Source organism: Lytechinus variegatus, chromosome 3 (assembly GCF_018143015.1).
Source record: "Lytechinus variegatus isolate NC3 chromosome 3, Lvar_3.0, whole genome shotgun sequence".
NCBI classification, from domain to species: Eukaryota; Metazoa; Echinodermata; class Echinoidea; order Temnopleuroida; family Toxopneustidae; genus Lytechinus; species Lytechinus variegatus.
In genome coordinates, this window is record NC_054742.1 from 51307120 (window position 1) to 51323601 (window position 16482).

Sequence of the window (16482 nt, forward strand, 5' to 3'; positions counted from 1 at the left end):
AAAATGAGCCATTAGAACTGTACTACCCAGTATCTACAGTCACTACACAGCTTGAAGGCATAAGATTTTGTGGAGTACGGACTCTGCATGTTACAACAAATGTTGGTGTATGATGATAGATTCTCTCTCAAAATGTAATATTCTTGTTATTGCCAATTTCGCCATATTGCTGATGGCCATGTAAAAGCCAGCCCTTGTAGTCATGAGTGGATATACATGTATGTACACATACTGGTGAATATTGAATGTTTGAAACAACCAACATCAACATCTTTTACATGTACATGTATGAATTGACTATTAAAGTACAACACCTTCACCCCTACGATCACATAATGAGGAATAATAAAGTAAAGTTGAAAATGTTCTTTAATCAATTTCTACACAATTTTTCCTTTCTTGAAGGTGCTTTGAGCCTCCTTTTCTCTTTTTTTCATGTTTACAATATACATGAATATTTTTTTGTCTTTTAATCATTAGAGGTCAAGTCCACCTCAAAAAAATGTTGATTTGAATCAATAGAGAAAAATCAGACAAGCACAATGCTGAAAATTTTATCAAAATCGGATGTAAAATAAGAAAGTTATGACATTTCAGTTTCTCTTATTTTCAACAAAATAGTTATATGAACGAGCCAGTTACATCCAAATGAGAGAGTCGATGATGTCACCCACTCACTATTTCTTGTTTTTTATTGTTTAAATTATACAATATTTCAATTTTTACAAATTTGACGATTAGGACCTCCTTGCCTGAAGCACAAAATGTTAAAATAATAGAATTCCACGTGTTCTGGGAGGAATGAAACTTCATTTCACATGACAATGATGAGAAAATAAAAATATGTCATATTTCTTATAATAAAATACAAAAGAAATAGTGAGTGAGTGATGTCATCAACTCTCTCATTTGGATGTAACTGGCTCGTTCATAGAACTATTTTGTTGAAAATAAACGAAACTTTAAAATGCCATAACTTTCTTATTTTACATCCGATTTTGATGAAATTTTCAGTGTTATGCTTTTTGAATTTTTCTCTTTTTATTTAAATCAAGTTTTTGTTGGGGGTGGACTTGTCCTTTAAAACGGTGCTTGTTTTTAATACCATCTTTTATGAATGGTTCACTCAATGTATATAATGTTTAGGCTACTAGGGCTGTTGAAGGGATCATAATCCATGCATATTAATCATCATCATACCATGCTTAATTGACATTGTATGTAAAGCACAAGATCAAGGATGGTGGTATAAGTGGTTAATTTAATCAGCACAACAGGCTGACTACAAAGTGTATTGCTTATGGTTTTCACTTTTCAACCTAAATAGTAGTAGGATGTACATGGAAGTGTACATTAAGTCAGTACATACCACAGTATACTAGTTTCATATACCTGAAGGTTGTTTTATAAAGCTGTTTGTAAGTTAAGAGCGACTTTAAGAACGACTGGTGATCCTTTCTTGTGGCCTGGTATACACGAAAATGTTCATTGGCGATGGTTTAGCGCGTAACTAGGTTCACCAGTCATTCTTAAAGTCGCTCTTAACTTACAAAGAGCTTTATGAAATGGTGCCTGGACTAAGGTTATTCAGTGTGTGAATGCTATCTGATATTCCATATAGGAGATAAGTACAATATTGAAATACATAACGGTCAAAGCCTAAAAATTTCAGAACGATTGCTGTCAGAGCCTAAACAGTCTCTTCATAATACAAGAAAAAAAAACTTTCAGGAATTTAGACCCAAATGCAAATGGTACCTCTGATTATGTCTTTATTACATTTAAAAAAATAAAGATAAGATTTAGTTCTAGTTGTGAAAAAGAATACGGAAAGAAAATGTATCGTGATAGAGAAAGACTGGCAGATGCTGGAATTGAAAACGGTGATGTACTGTGAATGTGAAGGCATTTGAAGAGCGATCCTTTCAATGGGACATTTGTTTCATGATGTTCTTCCTAAATATCATGTGGAATGAATATGATAGTCCGAAATGATCATTTCCATCTCACCCACAACATTGTTTATGTCAAATCACAGGATAAACTTTGTAAAATGACACTAAACTGTATCAGAGCTAGCATGTAGATGCCTGATGTATACCTTTAAACATTGTGAATCAGCAGTTCCACGTGGCACAATACCAGACATACCGCGTGCAGTATTATGTGTTCAGTACATGTATGTACATCAGCAAAAAGGAAAACATTTCAACTTGGTTTTCTACATGCACATAATAAAAAAAAACTTATTGAGATACCAAGACTAAGAGATAAATTCTAGTACAAGTAAAACAGCACTACCAGCAGTAATGTTATGATCATGAAACTTATATCATTAAGCTTTAAATTGCCACCAATTATTTTGATCTAAAACTTTCATAGGAGCTGTCAACTGTGAAGCAACTCTAGATTTGACAGACACATTAACTATGTACATGTGTGTTTGATACATCAAAAATAACTTGTGAATCTGAATAGTATTGATGGACCTATTAACAACTCACAAATTTTAAAAAGTGTAATACAGGATAAAAGATGAGTATTGAACAAATACATACCTTCATCAGACATGTCACTTTCCAGATCATGTTCCACCTTTCGACAGAGTGATTCAATCCTAGACTGTTCTTCATTGACAACCTTCAAGAAATAATGTCCATCTTTTTCACCCACATCTTCTCCATTGCAGATTCCTGCCTTTTCTTGCTCTTTTGCTTTGTCCACTACAGTGTCTTTCTTTTTCTCAACCTCAAGAAATGTGTTATCCACTTTTTTCAGATTATGGAGAGTCTCACTGTTAAGTTTGTTGATTTCCTTGGGATCCGCGAGTCCTAGGATTTCACTATACTCTCCTTGGGTATCGCTTGTTTGTGGTTTGAGTCTGAGACACTCTGGTTTTATTCCCAAGGTTTCCTCATCAATAAACAAGTGACTTTTTCCATTGTCTATTTCATCTGTACCATTAACATCCAGTGCATCCAAATCAGTCACAAGCATTCCTATGTTATTTTCTTTTGCTGTTGATACCCTGTGGCTAAGATCTGCGTTTTGATAAACAGGTTTGACTGGTAGACTGTTTGGAGCATTAGGTTTACTGCTTGGTGCAGGAGCAATCTCCTGCAAGACGGATGGTTTATCAGGTGGGTTATCCACAATGGAAGTTCTCTTTTGATCAGAGCTAGCTACATTATCACCCTGAGCATATGCTTTGCTTCCAACTTGTCCATTCATTTCAGCCTTGGTGGAGGTGTGGAAGTCAGAGTCATTGCTAGAAGACTTCGTTTTAGGCACTTGTTGGCTAGCATCTGACTTGTTTTGGATTGACGTTGGGGAAGTTGGTTTATTCACTTGGTTCCCATCTATGGTTGACTTTACTTTCTGTATATTTGCTCCTTTACTAAAGAGCATGTTCTTACGCTGAGTAACTGAGCTTGACTTTTGCATGATCTTTGGAGCATGGTTTGGATCTAAGCTTCTTCTATTTACATTCTTTTCAGCCAAATTACTCAGCGGTGCTCTTTTGGTCACTGTTGTCACTCGCTCTTCCCAAGCCTGCCTCTGTCTCTGCACGAAGCCACCAAAGCTCTGTCGATTTTTAGATCGCTCTACACTTTTACTGCGAACCTGAGAGATTTTTCCAGACTTTGGAGATGGACTAAGATCTCTTTTAGGGGGCATCATCTCATTGGAACGTACCCTGCGTATCGGTCCCACGCTTCTTGCCCGCCCTCTTCGGATGGGCTCCACCACAGAAGTGCCATTGGAAGATCCATTGAGTTGTGTTTCACTATGAGCCTCCATTCCTGTCCCAGCTTTACCTGAAGCAGACTTGGTCCTTTGGATCTTGTCTGCACTACTGATGGTATGGCACTGATAGCGGGGTAAGCTCCCTGGGATGCCTCCAAACCTCAATCTATCCCTAGAGTCTGTACTACTTGCACTATTGCTTCGCGAACTCTTAAAGTGCACTGACTTGGAAGGTGATTGTGAAGGTGAGCTCTCTTCAGAGCTTGAAGCTATAGAGTTGGCAGCCTCTCTTTCTGCCTGCTTTCTTCTAACTGTTGGTGTGGACACCTTCTTCTCTAAGGTAATCTCAAGACAGTATCTACTTTTACCACTTGAGGGTCTTGCCTCTCCATTTACATCACTAGTCTTTCTAACTTGGCTACCACCATTTACCCTGTTTTCTCCTTCCCGCTTTTCGCTACTTGCTGCACTAGTTTGAGTTTTGCTGTTCAATGTTGTTGCAGTAGGTGAAGTTCCATTACTTTTGCCATTATGTTTTGGGGGTGGTACTTTACTTAGTGGTGGTTTTGCAGGAATTGCTGGTTTGTCCTTTTGAGACACCCGTCTCGTAATCTCACTACTTCCATGTCCACCTTTAGAAACACTAGATATTGACTGGCTATAAGGAGATGTAGCAGCCCTCCCAGAGGCTGTGCCATTGATAGAATTCCCATTTGTAGAAGATTCCATATTTCTTCTTCTAGACTCAGTCGCTGATTTAACACGCCGGGGTGGTTGAGCCATTCTACTTGTCCGGTAACACCACTTTCGCTGTATTTTGCTGATTATTGCTGTTCTACAGTTCTGTCAACAATCAGCATTGTGTTTGTATCATCCAAGCAAAAGTCATCTCCATAGTTTGATATTCTGTATGCAGACAAAAAGAGACATGAAATGATTATTCAACAAAGCAGTACTTTAAAAAAAAGGAAAAAGATTTCTAGAAATTAATGAAAAATCAATGAACGTAGAAACCGATTACAAGAGGTATAATAATTTTAAAAATACCACGGACATGTAGGACTATCAAAAATACCAGCACAAAATGAGAATGTTCCTCCTTTACTTCTTCCATGAAAATAATGAATCCCTGACATTACTGGATGAATTATTCAAATCCTCAGACATAGATACAGTAGAACACTTGAGATTTTGGTGTATGTATATACTGTGCATGTTTGCATGGGTTCCATCTATCTTGTACCCAATTCCCACACAGTCCACAACAACAGGAAGGAACTTTTAACAAAACCACAAGTAATCAATAATGTCAACAGCTGAGAGAGTTTCAAATACATACACTATTCAGTAGGGAAAGCCAAAAGCATCCACAAGTGCAATACATGACATTCGTGAACTTTCCTCCCAAGATACAAGATTGATATAAAAGACATCCAGCAATATCAACAGGCTGCTGAAGAGGTACTATAGATGAGCTACCTGAAGCCGAGCAAATATTCCAGAATTATAGCCAGGATGACACAAGATGTCAAGATGATATGAGCCGTCTTCGTAATTCAATTCGCAGCTCAGCTCAACTGTTACCAGCGTTTTAAGAAGCGTTGTAGCTCCAAGTCTGGCTTACAGTATGAGCACTCATGCAGAAACTCAAACTGCGGGTTAAAGAATGTTTATTGATTTCAGCAGCCTTTTAAATGGTCACCAACCACTGAAAGAAGGGCTGCAAGCAGCAGGGCTGTCAACAGATCGTACACATGACCCAGTCACAAGATCCCAGGAAAGAGAAGGGTAGTCTGGAGGTCAGGTAGATCTTGATCATGGAGGACCTGGGCAGTTTTGTTACATAAAGCTTAGTTATTGATTATTGAGCTGAGTTCTACAATTGATTGCATGGATTATTGTGTATAAAATCAACATCACAATCAATTGCTCAGCTCCATAACTGGACCCTGGATTATGATGAAATACACTTACAACTTCCAAAAACCTGTTTCTCATGCAGCTCTATATGACAGAAAAAGTTCACCGACACGGTGGTTCAGATACAGTGAATTGATTTGACATTACAAGCAAAGTGGAGAATAAAACCCATTTTTTCATTTAGTGTACATAAAATGCAATTTTTGTGACTATGAATAAATGGAATTACTCAAATGCAGTAATTTATCTAATATTTGTAGAGATGCAACATATAAACTATATTTCTTTATTCTGTACACACTTCTAAAGGCTCTGTTATCTCTAACAAATGCAAGCAGTATCGTTTAAAGTTACGCACTATCAGCATGTCTTCTATGAAGACTGATATCTTTCAGTTTCCCCAGGGAAGCCCTTTCCTCTTTCCGTCAACTGATGACCTCTCATCCCGGGGGGGCCACTTCCATTCACGAGTGGATACCATGCGCGACCATGAGGTATCGAAAAGCACCCTAAACACGTAATTTCCATATTCTGAAAATGCACCCCTTAACAAGTATTGGGTTGTCAAACCCTACCCTTAACAAGTATTGGAAACAAAACGATAATCTTGGAAAATATTCCCTGAAATGAACCCCTAAACAAGTACAGGAATGTTTTATTGTTACGGGTCCTTCGGTCGTCGGCTTTACCTTGTTTGGTTTAGTACGACCCCACCTTCTACACCTCTCGCAAATCGGACTCTAAACACGAAGTGTTGGGGAAAAATGGACATCCTTTATAAAACATTTTAATTTTGTTTTATCATCCCCGCAAATTCGACCCTAAACACGTAATTTTCCTAGTGAAATAGATACCCTTTTTTCATTATTTTTGTGTTTTTGACACCCTTATCACGTTACGTACGTAACGTGCCCTATCGTGAAAAAGACATCCTTTTTACGTGTTTTTTTGGTCGCGCATGGTATCCACTCGTCAATGTAAGTGGCCCCCCCGGGCCTCTCATGAAACTCTAATTAAGAAAGTGTCGCCTACATGTACACTTCACTCTGCTTTCACAAAGTAATTTGTTAAAATGCCTTGCCTACCAACCACATCTTGTACTGGGACAGATTATTGGATGAGCTGACATTTGACTCATGATCTCCAAAGTCATTTTGTATAGTTTATTGCAAAATTTCACAGGACTTTTAGGGTTGAGGGTTAGATGGTTGGGCTAAGATCTCAAGATCTGATAAGGTTGAATAAGATACATGTGTATGTAAAGCCTACCTGGTCCAAGCAATTTTCTACTCCAATACCCCCCCCCCAAAAAAAAAATTCACCTTCTACACACGATGTAGCTGAAAAAAGTGAAATATTAATATCCATGCATACTGTAGGCCTACATGTACATGTATGTAGCCCTACATGACAAGCAAGACTGTGGGAACTACCCCCGGGGGGGGGGGGGGGCTCGACCAAAAAAGTGGTGGGGGTGTGCCGCGGGCGAGACAAAAAACGGGGGCCTTGGAGCGGGCTTATTGTAAAAAGGAGGGTCCTCGGAACGACAAATGTTTGTGAAAACGGGGGTCCTTGGAACGGATCGCCAGCGTGTGAGTGCGTATGCATCCCTATGGAACGGTCATGTGTGCATGATGCAGCTAGCGCGGCCTCCGCCGGGGGAGCTCTGCGGCCGCTTTTCACCAAAATTGCGGCTCATTCAATGCGATCGGAGCGGCGTAACGAAAAATATGCGAAGCTTTGGAGCGGATTTCTCTCTTCTTTTTTCTCGATAAGAAGAAAATGCTATGCCTTGGAGCGGCTTTCTTTGTTCTTTTTCTCAACAAGGCAAAAATGCTATGCCTTGGAACGGAAATTTGAGTGTGAAAATGGGGTCCCCTCCGCGGCACATACCCACTATGCATTATATACTGAGTGCCCCCCCCCCCCCCCGGGAACTACCCATTTTTATTCAAACCAACAGAGCTTTACAGGTCAGCTAGCAGTAGATTTTCCTTTCCTATTTTATTGTATATTTATAGTGAAAGAAACTTCACTGTTCCTAGGGGAGATTTTGATTGCCAGCTCTGACTGCGATCATAGCATGGCACCCCTCTGACCCGTCTTTCTTTTGGGACTGAAGCACTTGTTCAAATTGGCAATCACACAATAGCAGCTGAGTCCCTATCTAAACAGTAGCTGTTGAATGCTGGACAATGAATGTCCAGTTTTTAGATAAGACCAGGCATAAGGCACAAGGACTTGTATGGGTACGAAAAAAATTATATACATGTACAGTTCATTGTGTACAAATCTGAACACATCTAATGTCAATGACAAGCCTACTGGTACATGATCGAAAGATATGAAATAAAAAATTTGAACAAACATAGCTGACAGGTGAAAAACAATCAAATAAAAATATGATATGTATGAAAAAATTCAAAACTAAAGCCTGGAATCCTTGTAATTTGCTAATGATCATAATATAAAATCAATATAATATGATTTGTGAATTTAATTATGATTTTTTTATCGTTTATAAGTGTGTGTGATTTTTTTTATTTATCTATCTATTAAATTATTCATTTATTGTTCTTTAAATTATTATTACTATTTGGAGGGGCATTTTCTTTGGGTCACATAGATACTGGACAGTACATGTACTCTAGACTAAACGAGTGATTTCTCTCTCCCACAATTTTAAAGTCCATAGTGGGGGCACTTTTACATATCCCATAATGCAACATTCACAAATACATGTGTGGAGAATATGTCTAAAAGCAAATTTAAGCAACCAGCTTTTAAACAAAATCTTGAAAAGTGTATTTTGGGGGTTTTGGAGAAATGTATGCAGCAAAGCCTACTTATGATTATGTGATTGTTGCCCTTGATTATGATAAAAGCTGGTGAATACAGCAAACAGGATGGGGTCAAATTTTATTGTTAACTTCCAAACTGAAGAGGCAAGCTTCACACTAAATGACCCCACTTCAGAAAATGAATGAAAAATGATGAATGCATAATAATGAATTGCATTTGTAACAGTACTAATTGTTAGGAGCAGTTTGGATGTAGGTCATCAACAGTTATCAGAAAGCAAAACCAATATACATTGGCATAAATCAATATATGCAGCCCAATAACACAATATTTATGTTTAAACATATTATCATTATTAATTAGGCCTATGTTTTCTATAATTGAATTAATGGTATACATTTGTATATGTATCCTTATAAATTATTTCTCTCTTGATTACTTCTACATGCCAATATACATGTAGTTATGATAAAAAAATGATATGAGTACTATCCTTTGAGAATGACTCATTACATGTAAGTGTTCTTTGAAATTTGTACCCCAATGGGATTCAAAGTTCACTGTTACAGATGCTGCATATGGTCCATTGCAAGTGTAACAATGGATGATATATTGGTTATCACATAGTGCATGCATTGATTAGTTGATAACCTCACTGATCCTCTGCTAACAATACATTTCAATAAAATTGACTTCTGTCTCGTAAAAATGTGCTGTTCATTAACTTTTTACAAATGTTCATTATTCACGCACGGTTCACCCTCTCAATTGGCCCAATGTGAAGTTGTCCTCTGAATGACATGTGTATGGGGTTTTAAATTCTGCAGAGCAATCTGATTTTTGAAGAAAAAAAAATCAAAGGCTGTTTAAATTACAATACAATACAAAAATGCTCTCTACATATCACAAAATAAGAATTTTCAAGCATGTAGGGCCTACTTTATGTATGCAGCAAAGGAATAGGAGACTTTCTTTCTAGTAATCAGGTAATATGTCTATCTGACAAAAATCAACTTGTTGGCTGTCTGTCAATTAATCAAAATTCTGAAAATTCAGACAAAGCTATATTCATCTGAAGCTCAATCCTGGTAGAGATTCTAGCCAAAACAGCAGTGTGCAGTATAATATACGTTTACAATATACCTCCAATCTCTCCTCTGATCCACTTGCTGTGATTTGCCAGCAAGGATACATGTAGGCCTACATGTACATATGTATGCTTTGAACAGGTAGTTGCCAACACCATTTGAGTTCCAAGTACAGTGTAACAGTATTTAGTCACCTCTAGGCTCTATCAAAATTCAATTTAATGGGACAAATAAACCTTGGTGAGGAAAGCTGGGTACTTCTGCTGGTATACAATAAACCATGTAAACAATTTACTTCCCCTTAGATATATTCCATTTCAATTATAATCAATCACTGTAAACAAAAGGGATAAAATAGGACAGTTATATGAGCCAGTGTAAATATTACATAACACATGGGTCTTCTAAATGAGGTTTATTGTTCAATGACATTGGCTACACCAGTATCAAAGTTTATACGAGCCAGTTATCCATTTTTTTTTGCTGCAAATTTGAAAAATTAAACAAGGCCTAACTTTGTTGAAGCTTTGTTTAATATTGATTATATATTATTGTTAAAATCCAAATCAACATGTCCTAATACTGTATACATTAAAGTCCGCAATCAGAGAAGCAGAAAATAATCCCTCAATCATTGATTATTTCCAGTACAACATCTGCACCAGCTAAAAACAGAACTCAAATTCCCTTGAATTCTCCAGCACCCCATGTTATTCATATCATATGCCAGCCAACCTGTGGCAAGGCAAGCGTGTGAACCAAACATCCCATACATAATTCAGCCGAGTTCAGCATTGCAGGTTCCGTTGCTGGGAATATATTTCCACCTGGCGAGTCGCCCCATGAGAAGCTGGATCTTACGAACCTGAAACTCCACTCAAAGGCCTATGGAGGCGAATGAGTCATCGCCATTTGAATTGCGTTTTGATGCACACGTGAATGGAAGACCGGCAAACAACTTATTGATGTCATGCCCATGGGAAAGGGTGAATGCGGAGGAGGTCCATGGGGGTATTCCCCCTTTCCATTTTGAACTGTAAAATAAGATCACTGACCTCTCATGTGGGTGTTTAAAAACCTAAATTAGAATATGTTCCTTATGACATACATATAGTCATGTTAAGTCTGTCAGCCTGAATAAATTATATGTTGAAGCATAAAATATATATTAGCTTTATACATGTTCTGCATTGACATTTCTGTGGTCTTACAGAAATTCAATGTCACATACATGAAGGTAAATAGAGGAGTATTTTTGTGTCAATAGTTTCTAAAAGACAGATCTTAAAAAGGAACTCAAAAGTTTATTATTGAAATGAACATGGAAATATCAAGCAAGCAAATCAGTGGAAATAATGTATTATAATTGGATGTCGGCCTAAAAAAACAATGTTATAGTATTTTCCATTTTCCCTGAAAGGGTGATAAATTGTTGGTCACAGTTATTAAAGGACAAGTCCACCCCAACAAAAAGTTTATTTGAATAAAAAGAGAAAAATTCAACAAGCATAACACTGAAAATTTGATCAAAATCGGATATAAAATAAGTTATGACATTTTAAAGTTTCGCTTCATTACACAGAACAGTTATATGCACATCTCGGTCGGTATGCAAATGAGGGAACTGATGACATCACTCACTATTTCTTTTGTATTTTATTATATGAAATATTTTGATTTTCTCGACATTGTCATGTGAAATGAAGTTTAATTCCTCCCTGAACATGTGGAATTCCATTATTTTAACATTTTGTGGTTCAGGCAAGGAGGTCCTATTTGTCAAATTCGTAGAAATTGAAATATTGTATAATTCAAACAATAAAAACAAAAGAAATAGTAAGTGAGTGACATCATTGACTCTCTCATTTGGATGTAACTGGCTCGTTCATATAACTATTTTGATAAAAATAAGCGAAACTTTGAAATGTCATAACTTTCTTATTTTACATCCGATTTTGATGAAATTTTCAGCATTGTGCTTGTCTGATTTTTCTCTATTGATTTAATTCAACATTTTTCTGGGTGGACTTGACCTTTAAAATACAGTTTTCACATTGCAAAATGTATAATTTGATATTCCTGTTAAATCACAATAAGTTAAACTTCAGGCCTACTGTACATTAGTAAAACAATTTTTTTCATAAAAGTAGTGGTGAGTGTTTGACTCCCTTTTCATATAGGCCCCACATTTGCATGTACCAGTATGTAAAAGTTGTTGTCAGTTCATAATATTCAGACAAAACGGTCTGTATAAAAAATGGATAAACATTCATCCTGACTCCACTCAATAGAAAACAAGAAGAACATAATTTTAACTGCTAAAAATGAGATAATACAGAAAGCTACATGTAATATGAAAGCCCAAGTAAATAGACTCCTATACTCACATTCTAATATCTACCTATCCAATATTGATGCAGGTTCATCTATATTCCATGCACGTTCACTACCCTCAAATGTAGGTCACAAGCAAAATCACACACCAAGAAGAAAACATTTCAACCAGAGATTCAAACAAGGCGTATGAACGATAGTGATATGATATGTGTACAAGAGTGTATCAGGGAGTGAGTACAAATCTTCTCTCTCCTCAGTAAATTCCAACCAGTTGGTTACCGTAGGTTTCACTTGCGAAGTGTATTCGCAGCAGTGCCACTGCTGAACAGGCCAGCTAGCGAAGGTTGGACAATTCACAGTGCATGCGTATATTCAGACTGGCTATCGCATAGAGTCCTATCCCACCCTTGAATCTGATTTAGCGTGAGCCTCTTGACTGACTAGCTCGTGATTGTCACTTCCCATCCCAAGCCCCAGGAAGGAAACTAGTCGCAGAGCGGTGCGGCTTGTCCAAGACGAGATGAAGAAAAGATATTCTGAGGGTAGACCACCAGGCCAAGTAGCTCATCTTCATATTATTGCTTATACAGGAGACGGCCCATGTGTACACACACAAGTCTGTACACTGTGCTTTCAGAACGACCGCATACCTTTAGAGAAAGTCAACACATGATTGTTGCCTATACTGACTCATGTTTCTCACACCTTCCCTGTTTATAAATAACCAGTGGCATGGTGGTAAGAGTAGAAGCGTTAAACCACATGAATATTTCATATTCAGGATCATGAAAAGAGAGAAAACCTAAAGAGCAAGGTTACAAATATGATTCACACGCCACTGACCTTCCCCTCCCTCTTTCATCATTTGATATCATACACCATGTTAATATCATTAACAGATTTTTCAAAATTTATAATGGCCTTGTTTATTACTTGGCAACAGACTGCATTTTGGGAGAACTAATTTCAATATGAAACAACTTGTAAGCCCTACAATGACATGTACATAGCAACTCATAGCAAACCTCATGATAGCAATGTTTTTTTAGTTTGAATTTGTAAATGAGGAATTATGCTCCAAACTAAACTTCATGCATGAGGACCAGAGTGTTGTAATCCCTAAAGTACTCCCCCGGGGGGGCCACTTACATTGACGAGTGGATACCATGCGCGACCAAAAAAACACGTAAAAAGGATGTCCTTTTCACGATAGGGCACGTTACGTACGTAACGTGAAAAGGGTGTCAAAAACACAAAAATAATGAAAAAAGGGTATCTATTTCGCTAGTAAAATTACGTGTTTAGGGTCAAATTAGCGTGGATGATAAAACAAAATTAAAATGTTTTATAAAGGATGTCCTTTTTGCCCCAATACTACGTGTTTAGAGTCTGATTTGCGCGAGGTGTAGAAGTGGGGTCGCACTATAAACCAAATAAGGTAAAGCCGACAACCAAAGGACCCGTAACAATAATTCCTGTACTTGTTTAGGGGTTCATTTCAGGGAATATTTGCCAAGAGTATCGTTTTGTTTCCAATACTTGTTAAGGGTAGGGTTTCACACGCCAATACTTGTTAAGGGGTGCATTTTCAGAATATGGAAATTACGTGTTTAGGGTGCTTTTCGAGACCCCATGGTCGCGCATGGTATCCACTCGTGAATGGAACTGGCCCCCCCCCCCCCCCCCCCCCGGGAGTACTCCCATAACTCCTGTATACAACTTGTAAAGTACATCAAGTCATATTCAAATAAGTTTAGAGTAAAATCTTAAAACAAACAGTTTGAATTGAAATAAGAAATCAAGGACAGATTAGTCTTAATTCTTACCTACATGTAGCTTTACTGATCACTAGTGAATTCTCAGGAGAGTGCTTTAAATCAATCAGTTTCATTGAGACTGATCATGCTTCTTAATCCTCTAAAATAAAGGAGGTCAATAACCCTTCTTATGACCACAAGATTACTCATTCAGCCTTTTCAGGTACAATTCTTTGTGTACATACATGTAGGCCTACAAGGTACATGTATACATCCCCCAACTCTCTATCTTTCCCCAAATCTTACTACTTAGTAGAGCAAATCATATTTTTTCATAAGGAGAACATTTACATTAATTTTCTTTCTGTTTTATTTGATGCCTTTTAGCTGGCAGGGATTCTTGAAGAACATATATATGTACATGTACATGTATGTTGGCCTACATGTGCATATATATTCAAGCTAACAGGGGTGAACACAGTCTGAATCAGTTTTACATTACATATACGTACGCAATCACAATAATAACAGTCAAACACGCATGTCTACGTTAGTAACTCTCCAACATTTTTGCAAGAACTGATCTGATTTTTGTGTAAACTCATTGCTTTCAAAATAATCATATATAAATTCTGTAAGGTTGAAAATTACACCTAGGCTTTTCATTTCATTTGTCTAATCTAATAGTGATCTCACTTTAAAACAGTCATGACCACTTGTATATTCTTTCAGTAAAATTTGTTACAAACTTACTTAATCCATTTTTTTCTTTCATATTGGAGAACATGTTTGAATACTTCCATGAGCTTACGGGTCGGTCACACCTCAATCTGTGCACATGCTCAGAAAATGATCGCTTTTGTCACAATAATAATATTGTGCAAAATTTTTATACACAACTGCAAATTACAATAATATTATTACCGTGCTATAGCCATACTGCCTACAGGCGCTCTGGCATTCAAGGAATTTCTTCTTATCGGTACCCATTCACCTAACCTAGGATAAGTGCAGCACATTTTGGTTATTGAAATTTCTTGCTGAAGGAAAATACACAATGGCTGGGAATCAAACCCACGTCCCTTAGACTGAAAGAGAAAAGTCATGACCACAAGACGATGCCCAAAGTGCAAGTATGAAGAGTTTAGATTTAAGACTTACAAATTAATGAGCATGTTGTCTGTCGTTAGCTGCTAGGTCTACCTTGGTGTTGCACGATAGAAAAGCAACAAATATAAAGACCAAGGCGAACTTATCAAGTCAAGTACTCTGCATTTACGTTGAGCATCCATAAGTCAAATAACCATATATTGTAAATCAAGGCTTTTTTTAGTCTTAGAGAGTGTTTCATCAAAAGTGATCAGATCCGACAACTTTTGTTTTCTTTTGATTGCCTAAGGAAATCATCAGATAAAACATACTTTGTCCGATAAAACATGTGACAATACCATTCATGAAATGCTCTGAAGAAGATGCAAATCTGAAAGTTGACTTTGCTTTATTAAGTCAAACAAAGTTCTGGGTTTCCAAGAGATTTGATTTTATATCGATTCATAAGCACAAATACCATTCATGAAATGCTCTGAAGAAGATGCAAATCTGAAAGTTGACTTTGCTTTATTAAGTCAAACAAAGTTCTGGGTTTCCAAGAGATTTGATTTTATATCGATTCATAAGCAGGTTAAAGGGAGGAGAGACCTGCGGGTCACAATTCTGTGTGCATGCCCTTCTAGGCGACCCAGATTGGTTGGCTCCTCCAAAGAGCCTTTGAATGTCTTTGACAGATATATGGCGCTATACAAATGCTGTGCATCATCATCATCAGCGTTAAAGTTTCACTATGATGTAATGTCACAAGCCAGTCTACACAGAGATTGTTTTATAAAAATTGACTATATTTTCTGTCTACATGTATGTGTATATAGTCGGTCTTTAAATGTGTCTCTGTTCAACAGACTGAAACAGCAGCCTCTCATCCCTGGCATATCACGAGGCCACAGCCTGTCTCTTTGAACCCCTCAATAAATCGGAGGTGAATCATACTAACAAGCTAATTGAATAGTAATGCTCAAAACAAAGTAACCACACATGGGAACATGGATTATGTGTGTGTACACAAAAGCCTGCACCTTCTTATTTCAATGTGTGAATAAGCCTCAATGCATACCATGCTCAATTGCCAAGGACAAATCGCAATGAATACAAAATCTCTCATACAAATACAGAAAAAATAAATAAACAAGAGAAGAGGGAAAAATTATGAAGCATTGTTCAGTGAACATTGGGAATACACCACACATTTGAAGGAAAGGTCGTTAGTGAAAGAGATAAACATATAATTATTTGACAAGGGAAAAAGGGAGAAAGAAGTGTACAGTGATAAGAGAACTGGTAAAACTTTTTCTGGTATATTTTACCCGTATTGTGTAATAAAGAACTGGAAAGAACTGAAAATCCCCAAACTGCTGGCACATTGACCATCCTGACATACAGCTACAATGTGCAAGTATTTTCCATGTCAATGTAAATGTAACTGAGCAAAAAAATTGCACTGCACAGAAAACCACAAAAGAAAAAGGCTACGGGCAATTCAACCCCCCAAAATCATGTCCCAAGTAGCCATTATAATTCACACAACAACTCCATGAATTACAACTGAGTTTGAAACGAAATGTCATGTGGAATGAAAAGGGACTGGCAAATCAGCAATCATACAGAAAACATACCCCCCCCCCCTCCCCTGATGCTGACTGCATTTACACATGTACATTAGGTATACCTGCCTCCATACATGTATGTACCTGTAATATTTGTAGAACAAATCCAGTCAT

The 16482-nt window shown here is 37.3% G+C and overlaps 1 protein-coding gene across 5 annotated transcripts in view; it reads right to left on the reverse strand.

Annotated features, from left to right (window-relative positions):
• The window catches only part of LOC121411297 (disks large-associated protein 4-like), a 51553-nt gene that overhangs the window by 18402 nt on the left and 16669 nt on the right, over nt 1-16482 (reverse strand). For 2 of the 5 annotated variants that reach the window (XM_041603947.1, XM_041603946.1), the window contains one exon: nt 2559-4653. In XM_041603947.1, the coding sequence (XP_041459881.1) occupies nt 2559-4530 (1972 nt within the window). In that variant the 5' untranslated portion in view covers nt 4531-4653. Of the gene's footprint in view, nt 1-2558; nt 4654-5086; nt 5346-9612; nt 9747-11944; nt 12519-16482 lie in introns of those variants that run through there. The other 3 variants (XM_041603948.1, XM_041603951.1, XM_041603949.1) reach the window with 3 other exon arrangements.